This window comes from Mesoplodon densirostris, chromosome 9 (genome assembly GCF_025265405.1).
Source record: "Mesoplodon densirostris isolate mMesDen1 chromosome 9, mMesDen1 primary haplotype, whole genome shotgun sequence".
NCBI lineage: Eukaryota > Metazoa > Chordata > Mammalia > Artiodactyla > Ziphiidae > Mesoplodon > Mesoplodon densirostris.
In genome coordinates, this window is record NC_082669.1 from 68714416 (window position 1) to 68727702 (window position 13287).

Genomic DNA, 13287 nt, shown 5'->3' on the forward strand with positions numbered 1-13287 from the left:
TTGAACATTTGATACGTGACAATTACTGATAATCTGTGTGTGTGTGTGTGTGTGTGTGTGTGACTCATTTATTTTGGCTTAAATCTTAAGTTTGGAGCTTCTGGTAGCTAAGTAGAAGAAGCAGACTTTAAAAATAGGATTGAATTGAGAACACAGTAGTCAGTGCTCAGTAGATATACTTATTTAATACGTGAGTGAATAAACAGAAGAGGTACTAATGGACTTGTTTCTATACTTCTGTGGTGCTGGAGAAGAAATCCACACACGGGCCCTCCTTTGATGATGTCCACTGAGCAAATGCAGCCACTGGAGCTCTCAGAAGACAGACTGGACAAGCTTGACCCTCGTTGTGGCCACTTAGGTAAATGCTCCAGTGTGAATGTCAATGGTGAAAGTCAGAAAGGGGGCATCTCTGCCATTCAGTTTGCAAGCAAGTCAGAGGGAGGCATCCTGAAACCTGATAGTTTGTGACTTTTGATGACAGCCAACACCAGATGGACGGGCAAATAGCCATGGGTCTGTGGGGTCTGCCATGTAAATATTAGCTGAAGCACTGTAGAGAAGTTCATTAGAATTAAAAAAAGAGGGGAGAGGCATTGTCCTCTTTTTTGGGTCTGACAGAGTCCCAGGCAGAGCATTTTTGAGGCAATAAATGGAATGTGACATTATAGCTTGTTTCCAGTACTTCCCAGCACACTTACACCCCATGTGCAGTGCCAATAAAATATTTCAAATATCTCTCTTTGCCTATCAAGACAGAATTTTAAATAGCCTTTTTCTGCTTTATTGTCAATCTGTTTCCTTTCCAGAACTGACTTTTTGCATAACATTTGTAATGAAAATACCAGAAACATTTCTGCCTCTACCCATTTCTAAAAATGAGACACTCAGACTTTTGATGGATGGGCCTTTTGCATATTCATAGCCTTTGTTTATGCCTCGCCTGGTTATGACTCCCCTTGCCTCTCCCCTCTCCCCATCTACCATCAAGATATTTTATATTCAGGATTTCTCCAAAAATGGGAAAAAAGGCAATTGAAGTAAAAGTCAAAATTGAAGGAAATGTCTTGCTCTTTATACGGTGCCCTGAATCACTTCTTGGGGTTGAACGGTGACACATGGCTGGTCCATAGCCAGCCTGTACTTCCAGAGACCCCACAGCTGGGCAGCACCCATTCTGAGCCACTTTAATTGATTCAACACATGTCTATGGTATGTATAATATGGGGGGAAATGAACTGTGCTCTGTGGTAATAAATTTTTAAAATTACATTTTCCGCCCGGCATTAAGATACATAGACTCAAGAGCCTGGGTTTAATCCTGATGCCATAACCTGCCAGCAGTGGAATCTTCAGCCTTTTAGCTGGCCTTCTAAACCTCAGTTTCCTCATCTGCAAGTTCGGGATAATTGTACCTTTCCTCGTGGGCATGGTGTGAGAACTAAATGAGATAATATATTCAGGATGGTGTGAATATTTAACATCTGGTAAAACACAGGCATTGACGAATCAGGAAAGGTGTTGGTCCAACCCACACACTAAAATGAGGTGAAATCACCTAGTACATAAGTAGTACTCAATAAAGCCCCCTTCTCATCTCCTTTTTTTGCATGCATGTAAACATAAAATCATATAGTCCAATGCCTTACACATAGTACAATTTCAATCAATGCTTATTAAATTGAAATGATTGGATGAAATTATTAAAATCTCCTAGATAAAAGGAACTATTTATTACTATTAAATATGGCTGGAGAATGATGCTGCTGGTTTTTTGGTTATATATTATGATTTTCTGATGAGGCAGGCATAATGATATACAGTTACTAAATATTTCTGATAGTCAGTTCCTCACACGTATTGGGTTTTCTAAAACAAAGGATCATCCAGATATAACATCCAATAGACCATAAGTAACTTGGAAGCAAGGGCCATTTCTTACTTTTCTTTTTAGTCCTAGCTCAATGCCGGCATATACAGTAGAGGTTTAATCAATGTTTGTTGAATAAATAAATGAATGAATGACACAGGTTATGTCTAGACCCACAAAAGTGAAGTGAAAAGGTTTGGCACATTTAATCCACAATATTTTAAAGAAAGTGACCTGAATATTTTCATAAACAAAAGAAAGAGAAAGAGAGGGAGGGAGGGAGGGATTAAAAAAATCCAATTACTCTCTGAATTTCCCCAACATCATTCATAGTTGTAAATCTAGCTGGACAGTATCCAGGCCATAGTGAGTTTCCAGAGAGACAAATAGCTTCACTGCCTTGCACCTTCTTTGAATCCTAACGGGATAGCTCCTTATCCATAATATGTTTGAGTTCATTCATTCAAGCATACATTCGACAAATATTTATTCATTGTTGCTAAGGAGATAAAACACAGGACACCTGTCATAAAAGAAGGCCAAGAAGATATGCATAAGTAATCATTAGATCACCCTTTAAAGGTGTTAACATGAGTAAAAATGCTGTGGATACTTAGAAAATGAGAAAGGACACCCAGGACTAGGGTTAATAAGAAAAGACAATGATGGGGTGGGAGTGGGAGGGTTGGCTTTCCTCTGAGCCTTGGGGAAAGTATTGGGGGTAAGCAATGGCCAGAGTGAACATTTTTTGAGGATATGAAATATATCAAATGTATAAAATGCTTTACCATCCTTAACAAATTTAGTTATCTCTCTCTCTCCCTTTCTCTCTCTTTCTCTCTCTTTCTCTCTCTTCTCTCTCTCTCACACACACACACCGATTAATATTATCCTCACCTTAAAATTTGAGAGAATATTAAAGTTCCTAGAAATTAAGTCCGCCTCCCAAAAAAAAGGAAAAAAAAAGAAATTATGGCCTACGTTCTCAGAACTAACAAGAAACTGAGTCAGGATTTGAACTTAGATCAGTCTAACTCTACTTATTTATCCATTCAGCAAGCATTTACTGGTGGGAGAGGCAATTAAGAATAACGTTATCAAAAGGATATATAATCTTTAATCTCCAAAAAGGTTCTATCTAAAGCAGGAGATAAATCATTATGGAATGAACAAATGCTAGAACAGTGACAGAGGAGCTCAAAGGACAGCAACATAAACCAAAGCACAGAGGAGTAAAATGGAACGGAGAGAATACTTTAATGGGCAAGGGGTGATCAGATCGAATTAATTACATACAATGACATCTGATGGACATGATGTAGAATCCAGGCTTCAAAAGCTCTAGTGAGGTAATGCAGGGGACTGAGGAAAATAAAGAGATGAATAAGAAGATGTGAGGACCTGGGGTTAGGATGGGCAAATAGAATTGCAAAGCCAGGGGGCAGGGTAAAGACCAATGCTGATATACACACTACTATATATAAAATAGATAATCAACAAGGACCTACTACTGTATAGCACAGGGAACTCTACTCACTACTCTGTAATAACCTATATGGGGAAAGAATCTGAAAAAGAATAGATACATGTATATGTATAACTGAATCACTTTGCTGGACACCTGAAACTAACACAACATTGTAAATCAACTATACTCCAATATAAAATAAAAATTTTTTAGAAAGACCAATGATGCAGTGTAAGTGTGAATCACTGGTATGACTTGGCCAGTCATAGAAATGAAGGCAGTGAGGAACAGACTGAGAACCCAACTACAAAACCAAAGAGAGCCTAAGGCACCATACCGGCCCTTGGGCTCTCCAAAGAGAATAAGGCTTGAGCAAAGGAAATTGGGAAGGAGCATTTGACACCTGTTCTCCCATCAGAAATGTAACTTAAACCCACTCTGTGCCTTGCTTAACTATATTTTAAAATTCCTCTTTGCCTTGATTATCCATCCCATTTAAGCTCTCTCCATTTGGAATTTTACAGAATTGTAGTTGTATTACATGATTTATGCATGTAAAGTCTGCTGTAGAAGAGGCCACAATAAATAAACACTTTTCTTTTTCAGACCAAACGACTTCTACTCCTATCATCAGGTATAATTGGAATCCAACCAGTCCATGACTGGACACTTACGTAATATTCTTTTTTTCTTTGCGTCTTGTCAAAATCAGATGACCTTTCAGACCAGTTTATTAAGGACTGTGATCTCAAAAAGAAGCCAAGAAAAGGGAAAAATGTACAAGTCACCCTGAATGTTGAGTCAGACCAGAAAAAACCAAGGAGAAAAGATACACCGGCCCTGCACATCCCACCTTTCATACCAGGTAATGGACAATGAGGAGAGTTTGCACATCTGTAAAAGGGAACTGATTGCCTCTAGATCACATTGGTCTTACAAATTTTTCCTTAAATATCTGGAGGTTTTTAAATCATTGTTACAATCTCTACATTTGTCTTAGTTACGATAAGGCCAGCCATTATAACATATATATATATATAGTCCAAAATATTAGTGGCTAACACAATACAAGTTTACTTTTCCCTCATCAGTGGAAGTTGGGGGCGGGAGAGGCAGGCTGTGCTCCAAACAGTCCCACAGGGACTCGAGTCGATGGACGTCAGCACTACACGGTTTCTAAAGTCACTGGAGGCATCCAGTAGGCCCAGGGCAGACAGAGTGGAGAACTGGCAAGCCTGCAAGTGGCACACACACTTCCTTCCGTCACAACCCTCATCCGACTGCAAGGGAGGCAGAGAAATGCAGCCCAGCTGTGTGCCCAGAAGAGCAAAACAGTCTGGTGAATAGCTAACGAGTCTCTATAACAACCATGCGTGTGGCATGTGACACTCTCTTGTTTCCAAACGTTTTATTTCCTTTACCCCTTCCCTCCAGGCCATTTATTTAATGTCCTCTCTATTCACAACCCACTCAGGGGGATACAAAACAAATAGAACACAGAGCATTCTGAAAAGGAACTTCCTTTCAGTTTTATAAGAAATAAGAGAAACACATAAACAGCTGAAATACACAGCAAGAAGTAACATCATAACGGAGGTCCTCAGATAAGGACCCTGGGAGCTCAGTGTGGGCAGTGAATTTGGACAGTTTTATAGAGGAGGCTGTTTTTAGAGAGTTTTCTCCATTCTACAGATGGAGAAAACTCTCACGCGTAGAAGAGAGGAGAGTAGGCAGGTAGGTGGAAGTAGAGGGCTAATTAAGTCAGTGAAGAGTGTAGCCCGTGGCTTATGGAACAGCAAAGGCCCCATCGCTCTAATGGGGGTGGACTTTGGCAGCAGACAGACCTGGGCTCCATTCCTCAGGCACAGGTCTTTGCCTCACTTTCCTCAGCGAGTGGACGGTGGTAGTAATATTAAATTGCTCAGGGTTTTGTGAGGTTAAAATGAAATCAGACATGTAAAATCCTTTGCACAAGTGATGTTCCCTAGTGTAGCCTCAGTAGATACTAATTCTTATTTTAAAGAAACTGCTTTGATTAAGATGTTTGAAAAGATCTATTGACTACCATCACCAGGTGTATGTGCAAATATGGATGCATGTATTTGACCCTGTTTCTCCCTCTGTTCCCCTAATTATGCAGGTGTGCTTTCAGAACAATTAATTAAAAGATACGATGTCCAAGAGAGACATCCAAAAGGCAAAATGAATCCAGCTCTTCATAATACTGACCTGGAACAGAAAAAGCCACGGAGAAAAGACACACCTGCCCTGCACGTGTCCCCCTTTGCAGCAGGTAAAAGAGCTGGTGCAGGGCATTTTCAGGGTGTGATGGAAACAGGTCAAGAGCCTTACCATCTGGAGGTGCCAGAGGCATGGCCTTTGTCCTGGCCCAGCAATCTGTGTCTCAAAGAAGTGCCCAGGGGTGGAGCAGCATTTACAGCTGCCTTTCAGGTTTACCTTCATTGGCCGCTCCCCTGGGGCTGACTTGGAGCTGGGTGAGGATCAGAGCATAACTCATGCTTCAGCAGAACTGGTCGAATTCACTGAGCCAATGAAATAGAAATGTCAGTGGGTCCTTGAAAAGAGTTTAAATACCCTCCTCCCCAGGCTTCCAGGAATCTTGCCTTCTATGGCTGACAGCTGAGTCTCTCAAGACACCTGGATATATTTACCAAATCCTCAAAGGAAGAGAAAGAGAGAGCGAAAGGGAGAGAAAGAGAGCTGCAGAAATCATGATAGCTCTCTTAATGTGTCAAATCAAACCAAAATATCTTGCTGAACTATGTGCACAACCCCACGTTATAGGGCAGAGCAGCCAGCATGTGAGGTATAGTCTTGTCCCTGAGAATTTTATGTACAAGTTGGGGAGAAAGACACATACAATCACAGTTAGAGTATAAGACGGAGTGCGTGTTTGTTTTCTATAGTAGTTGGGGGTGGGAGAATGGCAGAAGAGAAAATATGCTAATGTTTATTGACACCCTACTTAATGTTAGCTACTGAGTTTACATGTCTTGTGGATTTTCAAAAATCAGCTGAATAACACAATAACTATCATCTCACTTTACAGATAAAAGAAATTGAGAGAGAATTTAAGTAACTTAGCTACTCTAAAGTCTTCTGTTGATGAAATTGATGGATGGATGGCTGATGGGCTAATTGATGATGGGATGATTAGAACGATTGATGAATGGATCAAATTATGCTCACGTTCAAACACTGTCACATGACAGAGCTGAGGCTCCCATCCAGGTCTGTCTCATCTGTGAGCAGTTTTTCATCGCACCATGCTATGGTTTGGACTGGTAGCATTTTAGCAATCCCGAAGGGACACTTGGGAGGAGATGAGATTTAGTCATTATTATAAAACTGTATTTTCCCATTATTGCATCCAATAACAAAATTGAAAGACGGCTCAGAACACATCATGAAAAGACAGTCAGGGGAGCAGACAGGGGTACTGACCTCTGAGAAGAGCCAGGCAAGGAGGAATGGAGCATGAGGAAGCACCTGTCTGGAGAAATGGACCAAGGACCAGTTGGGAGGGTCTGAACCTGCCTCGGCCATGTTTCTTATAGGCTACATGCATCCCTTCCTACACTGACCCTTCAACCCACCACACGTTTCCTCCAAGCTCTGCCTCTGCCCCACTTCTAGTCACCTTTTAAGACTCAGCCAGCTTGAAGTCTCTGCCAACAGACCCCTCCAAGGCCAAAATGAATACTTTTTATTCTGAACTAACTCTGTATTAGAGCTGGGCATGCAAATACCAAGACTTGGCCCTCTCTTTTAGTATTGTCCTTATTGTTTTTGTTGCTGTTGTGGTAGCTGTTATTTAAATTGACTTACATCAAAGACTTTTTCGATGAAGTCATGAGAATTGGCCTGGGATTGCCCTGTGTTGCTGGTATTCACCTTGATATCTGGTCCACTCCCTCCTATATAGCCGTGCTCAATAAGTATCTGTTCATTAGATATTCCATTTGGCAATCATGGCTTAGCAGTTTCAGGTTCTCCATTAGGAGACTGATTATTTTCTGCTCATTCTTGTATTTGTTTTTATTGAAGTCCTTCTAGAGGAAGACTTAGTAGAGGAACAAAAATACTGACGGTCAGAGTTACCTTAGTACACAGCACTGAACATGGGCTTTGGAGTCAGACAGGTGTAGGTTTGATCTCTGGTTCTGCTCCATTCTAGCTTTGTGACCTTGGGAAACAGACCCTAAGAGCCTCCTTCCTTTCATCCATCTCTTAAAGGAGAACCATAAAATCTGTCTCTCAAGGTTGTTAACACAATTAAATAAAGTATATAAAGCACCTAGCACAGTTCCTGGCTTATTGAAAGTCCTCAATAAATGTTAGTTCACCTTTAACTCTTTTCAAACTTATATTCTTTTTTTTTAACATCTTTATTGGAGTATAATTGCTTTACAGTAGTGTATTAGTTTCTGCTTTATAACAAAGTGAATCAGCTATACATATACATATATCCCCATATCTCCTCCCTCTTGCATCTCGCTCCCACCCTCCCTATCCCACCCCTCTAGGTGGTCACAAAGCACCAAGCTGATCTCCCTGTGCTATGCGGCTGCTTCCCACTAGCTATCTACTTCACGTTTGTAGTGTATATATGTCCATGCCACTCTCTCACTTCGTCCCAGCTTACCCTTCCCCCTCCCCGTGTCCTCAAGAACCTTATATTCTTTGAGATAAGTTAAATCATTTCTAAAGGTGAGAATTTTTCTAGTCACAGTATTTTACCTCTCCACAGAACCCTGCTGATTCAAGGAACTTCCTAAACTGTTAAGCTCTATTTCTCTGGGAATGAAGGCTGCTTACGTCCCAATATCGACATCCTAAGAGAGCAGCTTCCCGGACAAATAAAAAATGTTTATCAAACAGTGCAAAGTACACAAGAGTTGGAGCAGTGGCCTGTATACATTATGGAATTCATTGAATCAGCAAATCTTTGGGTTGCAAGTATGTGCAATTATAGATAGTGTTCTATGATTCTAGCTTTCATTAGCATATTAGCTGAAGTACTTTATTTTTGAAGAGCCTTTTAGTATCTAAAGATTTGGCAGTAATCGAAATGCTAGTTAGGCTGATAAGAATAGAGCCTTCAGCAGAGGTTCAGAGAGACACACTGGTTCTAATAAGGGTTTGAGAGGAACTCACAGGAAAATGCACTCCAGAGACATCTCCTCTCATTAGCCCTTGGCAAGTGAAGGCTGGACAGGGATTCACTCTCTTCTTTAAATCTCTAGCTAACTACCTTCATTCCCTGAGGTTAATGAGCTTCTCTGACAGCTTCCAACCATCAGACAACTCCTCTGAGCAGTGAGGAGGCATCTCGGGCTTCCTTGCCAGCCCAAGCTTTGCTCTCAATGTGACCCACAGTTGCCAGGGCCAAGGAACTGCAGGGCAGGGAGCACTGGTTTGGGATTGGTCAGATCTGCGTAGCCGAGACCTGCTTAAGAAGCAGTGAAGTCTTCAGTTGAGGTCTGTGGCAAAAGGAACTGGAGAAAGTAATGAATAATGAGGCTGCAAGCATTGAAGAGAAACTTCCTGAAAAATTGGCCTATGAGCTGTGAACACCTGGAGATCAAAGCTCAATATGGTGCTTGTAGAAAGGAGCCTGATGTGTCCTTTGAAAGTGACATCTCTTCTGTCCTGCCGGGAATAGAGCGCTCTCTCTGGTGTGGTTTACCAGAAGTGGTGGTGTCTTAGCCCTGGCTGCCTTAGATCTGCACACACCTGTAATGCAGGTGACTGGCTTTAGATGGTGCTCTGGCGGGGATCATGGCCTAAACAGCTTGCTGCAGGGCTAATTGACCCTTTAGAGACCTTGGACTAACAGCTTTGGCCTTAAAAACACATCAAGCTCTAAGAAGCAACCAAGTGCCCCTAAACTCTTCTACATAGAGAGTGGAAGGGAAAGAAGTGACATTTTTCTAAATCCTTACTATATTCCAAGTCTTGTGCTAGATGTTAGAATATCCTTTGAGAATCTCATAGTTTGGTAAGGAGACGGATGTCTTGTCCAGTGATTCCTACAATGTGTAAAGTACTTTAACAGAGGTTCATGTAAGGTGTGATTGAAGCATAAAAGAATGTTGGGCTAAATCTATCTTGGCGGAATCACCCCCTGTGGGAGATACAAATTATGCTTCCTCCAGTTTTACAGACGAATAAACTGAGGCTCAGACAGGTTACGTGACCTGCTCCAAGTTCAGTGGCCAATGAAGGGAAAGCTTTCTGGCTCTAGAGCACATTTCTCCAATAATACACCTCTGCTTATACAGGAAAATGTGAGGATCAGGACTGGGTTAAATCAGATAGACTAGTGTTTGTTAAATCTCATTCAAATGACCAAAGGCAATGATATGAAGCATCAGGGATAAGCACACAGTGATGACATATACATGCTACTGATTTAAGCCTCATCCTAAGCAATGATATCCATGAAATCAAGATTCTGATAAACTACCATATATTTTTTCATTATAAGACATTAAAATGAATGCTTAATTATACTAATATAAATTCTAGTTCACCTCCACTTGAAAGTATCTCCTGTGTCCCTGTGGAAAACCTAGCCCACTTTGGGAAGGGCTGACCTTGTGATTTAACAGCCTCCTCCCTTCCCTGACATCCCAGGCTTTTTTTTTTTTTTTTTTTTGGCCCAGATGCTTGTACAACTAGGTGTCAAGGATACTTAAAATAACCAGAAAGTTGACTAGGATCTGAGAATTTAAAGGCTCCTGTCCACATTGAACCCACCCAAATTTGGTGTAATGTGAAGAAATATCAAGGATGGAAGGATTGTATGCTTGGGGGTCTCAGCATAGCTAACTCTATGTTCTTCTATCAAGATAGCCTTAATTCTAAATTAAAATCCAAACCTCTGTGCAACTGGTATAAGAGAAAATATCTCCCACTCTGCTTCATAAGTGATTTATGCAAAAGCCTTATTTTCATCCAGACTCTTGAAATTGTTTTTCTCCTCCAATAAATATCAGCTAATTGGTAAAGAACCCATATGAACAGACTAGGGACTGAATCAAATGAATAATCATTAAGATCAACACATAGTTTTCATCAATTTGCCACTGTTGAATGGAGTCCAGTGTTGTAGAAAGGCCTCTCGTGGTGCACAGCTTTCCTCCCTCAAGTTTAGATCTTTATGAAATGCTTCATGAACAGAAAGGTCTCTAATTCTGAGAAGAGTGGGGAGTGATTCAAGGCAGTGGTGGGAAAACAAAGCTGACTGACTGGAGTGGGATGACAGAAACCATGGAGGACTGGCCCTGAATCACAGCTCCCTTTCCTTTTATTAAAACAACCGATTTCACAATTCACAGGATGAGCAGAACCATCCAGACCTCCTTGGATAGTTTTTTCTGGGCTGATCAGTCCAGAAAATGGTGCTCAGGTTTCTGAATTCCACAGACTAGTAAACTTTTAAAAACAAGATATTGTGAGCCTAACATAGGGATAGCAACTTCGAATTTTTCCTAGTAAGGATAATGACAAAACAACCATCTAACACCCCTAAAATTTCATAAAAGGATATTTTAATCCCCAAAATAAGAAAAAGAATCATCTCAAAATAAAGGACAGAATTGTAGCCATATAGCTGTATGAAAAAAATTCACTGCATTTTCCTTATTTTCTCGTTTTGCTCTAAACCACATAAAATTTATCATCTACCAGCACTGACATTCAGAAACAGCATGTTCAGAGTCTCAGCTCAATATTTTCCCCAGATGTTAGTAAAATATGTTTAGTTTGACTTCATGAGGCTTACCAGTTCTTTTCAAAGGGAAAATAAACTAGCAAATTGTGAAAGGAGAGGAAGAACTGAGTTGCTCATGGCTGTAGCACTGTGCTAAGAATTATTACATACTTCTCATCTAGTTGTCACAATAACCCTTAATATAAATATTAATGCCCTCATTTTACATACCAGAAAACTTAGGTCTGAAGGTGTTATCTGGCCCAACACAGATTAAGTGAGTGGCAAAATGAGTCCAAAGCAGTTAGGCTCCAAAATCCATATGCTTCCATCCTACTGCTGTAAGCTTAAACGTAGAATGTAGAGAAGGGGGTGAAAGTTGCCTCTGACTCCTAGGTTGAGCATCTCTTATAACAATAACGGTGTTCTCACTCAGCCACAGCTCCTCTGGGAAGGCCACATAAGGCCCCTCAGTTCCCTCTCTGTTGGCACCTTTAGCAGTTAGCTTTGCAGACATTCAAACGTTTCTGCGTCGCCATGCTCCTGTGTACTGTCTATGCTGTAAGGTCGTCTAATATTTTAATTAGAGGCATTTAATTGCAGATCTGTGCTTTGTTTTGCAGGTGTGACACTGCTCAGGGACGAGAGACCCAAAGTGATCATGGAAGATGATGAAAAAGATGGTGACAAATAGCTATTTAAAGATATTTCCCCTGAGACCACCTGTAAATAGGTTAGATTGGTTCCCTATGGCGACCTAGAAAAAGTAGACTTGTTTCTGCTCTCATTTTGTCATAGTCTGCCTTTAAGATCCAGACACATTTTCCCCAGGAGGCATACTATATCAGATTGCCAGTCACCTCTTTGTCTTCCTCTTCTTTTTTTGAATCTAGTTTCTATTCCCACTTCTTGAATTTTCATTGTCTGATGCAGTGGAAAGGAAGCAGATCATCCTAACTTGGGAGATAACAGGGAAAGCTTTAGTGCTCAGCATCTGCATCTTCTGGATCAATTCGTGGAACAAAGAGCATGGATCACATGGGAAGCCTTTACTTCTTGGCTTATGCTGCTGGGTGGGACTTGACTTCACATCATCCAAATACTAGTTCATGTTGGGGCTCCCTGTTGCCAGTTAGGGAAATCAGAATGTTTGGGTTCTAACTCACTGATTGCTTTGGAGAACATGGTCTTTTATCTCTTTTATCCTTTCTTAAGAGTCCAAGTGTCTCTTGTGACATACCTAACTAAGACCCTTGTAACTGGTACCCTAAAAGTGAATATGTGAGCTGGGGGAGTCAACCCAACCAACCATGCCTTGACTGAAAACACCACAGGTAGAGGGTGCTGGTCTATCTGGGAAGCTTAGCAATATACCCTATTTATTTCTTAAAATGTTTCTTAACTATGTTGTCCTGAAATTTTGTGAGCTGTGTCACAAATGACCATTACTAATGATAGATATAATACCAATGTTTGTGATGAATTTACTTTTTAAAAACTTAATTAAGATCAATGGAAGGCCATTCTTATACTTTTAGCAATCTCACTTATTTAGACCCCAATATGCTTTCTTGGATGCGAGGGAAAGATGTGGCATTAGCTAGTAAGCAGGAGTCTATGTATGACCCCTGCCCCAGCCTGCCGTCTGTGAGTGCCGTAAGAAGGTTTTGCACGAGGGCCTCATCTATCAGGTGATGGACATGGGGAAAAACGAAAGCTGTCGTTCAAAGGTATAAAGGTGGATATTCAAACAGATCCTGCCTAAGTGATAATTTGGAAGCTCTGTATACATCCTGACTCCAATAGTTTGTTAATCCCTTCTGTCTTTCTGTCCTTCTCACAAATGTGGAAAAGATACAGGACCCTGCTGGTAATAAAGATGCTTCTGGTAATAAGATGCATTGCTATGTCTGGGTGCATTTCTCCTAAAAATACCCTATTTTACACTTATAAATACCCTATATTACACTTATAAAGAGAAGAGGTTGCAAAAGAGACTCAAGGATTGTTTTGTTTGTTTTTGGCCCACAGAGGTTTAAAAATGTTTGAATCAACATTAATATTTAATAATCTAATCAGGAGAATTTACATAAAATCCTAGATTTCCAGATTCTCTTGAGAAACCATCTCAAGGTCTGGCAACCTGAGCCTGATTTAGAAGCATGGCGACCATCAGCGGGCACTGAGCACCAGATGTCCTTTTAGGAGAAA

General features: G+C 40.7%; 1 protein-coding gene across 1 annotated transcript; it reads left to right on the top strand.

The window, feature by feature from the left end:
• Positions 1 to 279: 279 nt before the first annotated feature.
• On the top strand, positions 280 to 11770 carry PPP1R17 (protein phosphatase 1 regulatory subunit 17). Its single transcript, XM_060108858.1, has 4 exons — positions 280 to 361; positions 4051 to 4203; positions 5479 to 5631; positions 11700 to 11770. Exons 1-4 carry the CDS (start codon positions 280 to 282, stop codon positions 11768 to 11770), a joined length of 459 nt encoding a protein of 152 aa, XP_059964841.1.
• Positions 11771 to 13287: the final 1517 nt, after the last annotated feature.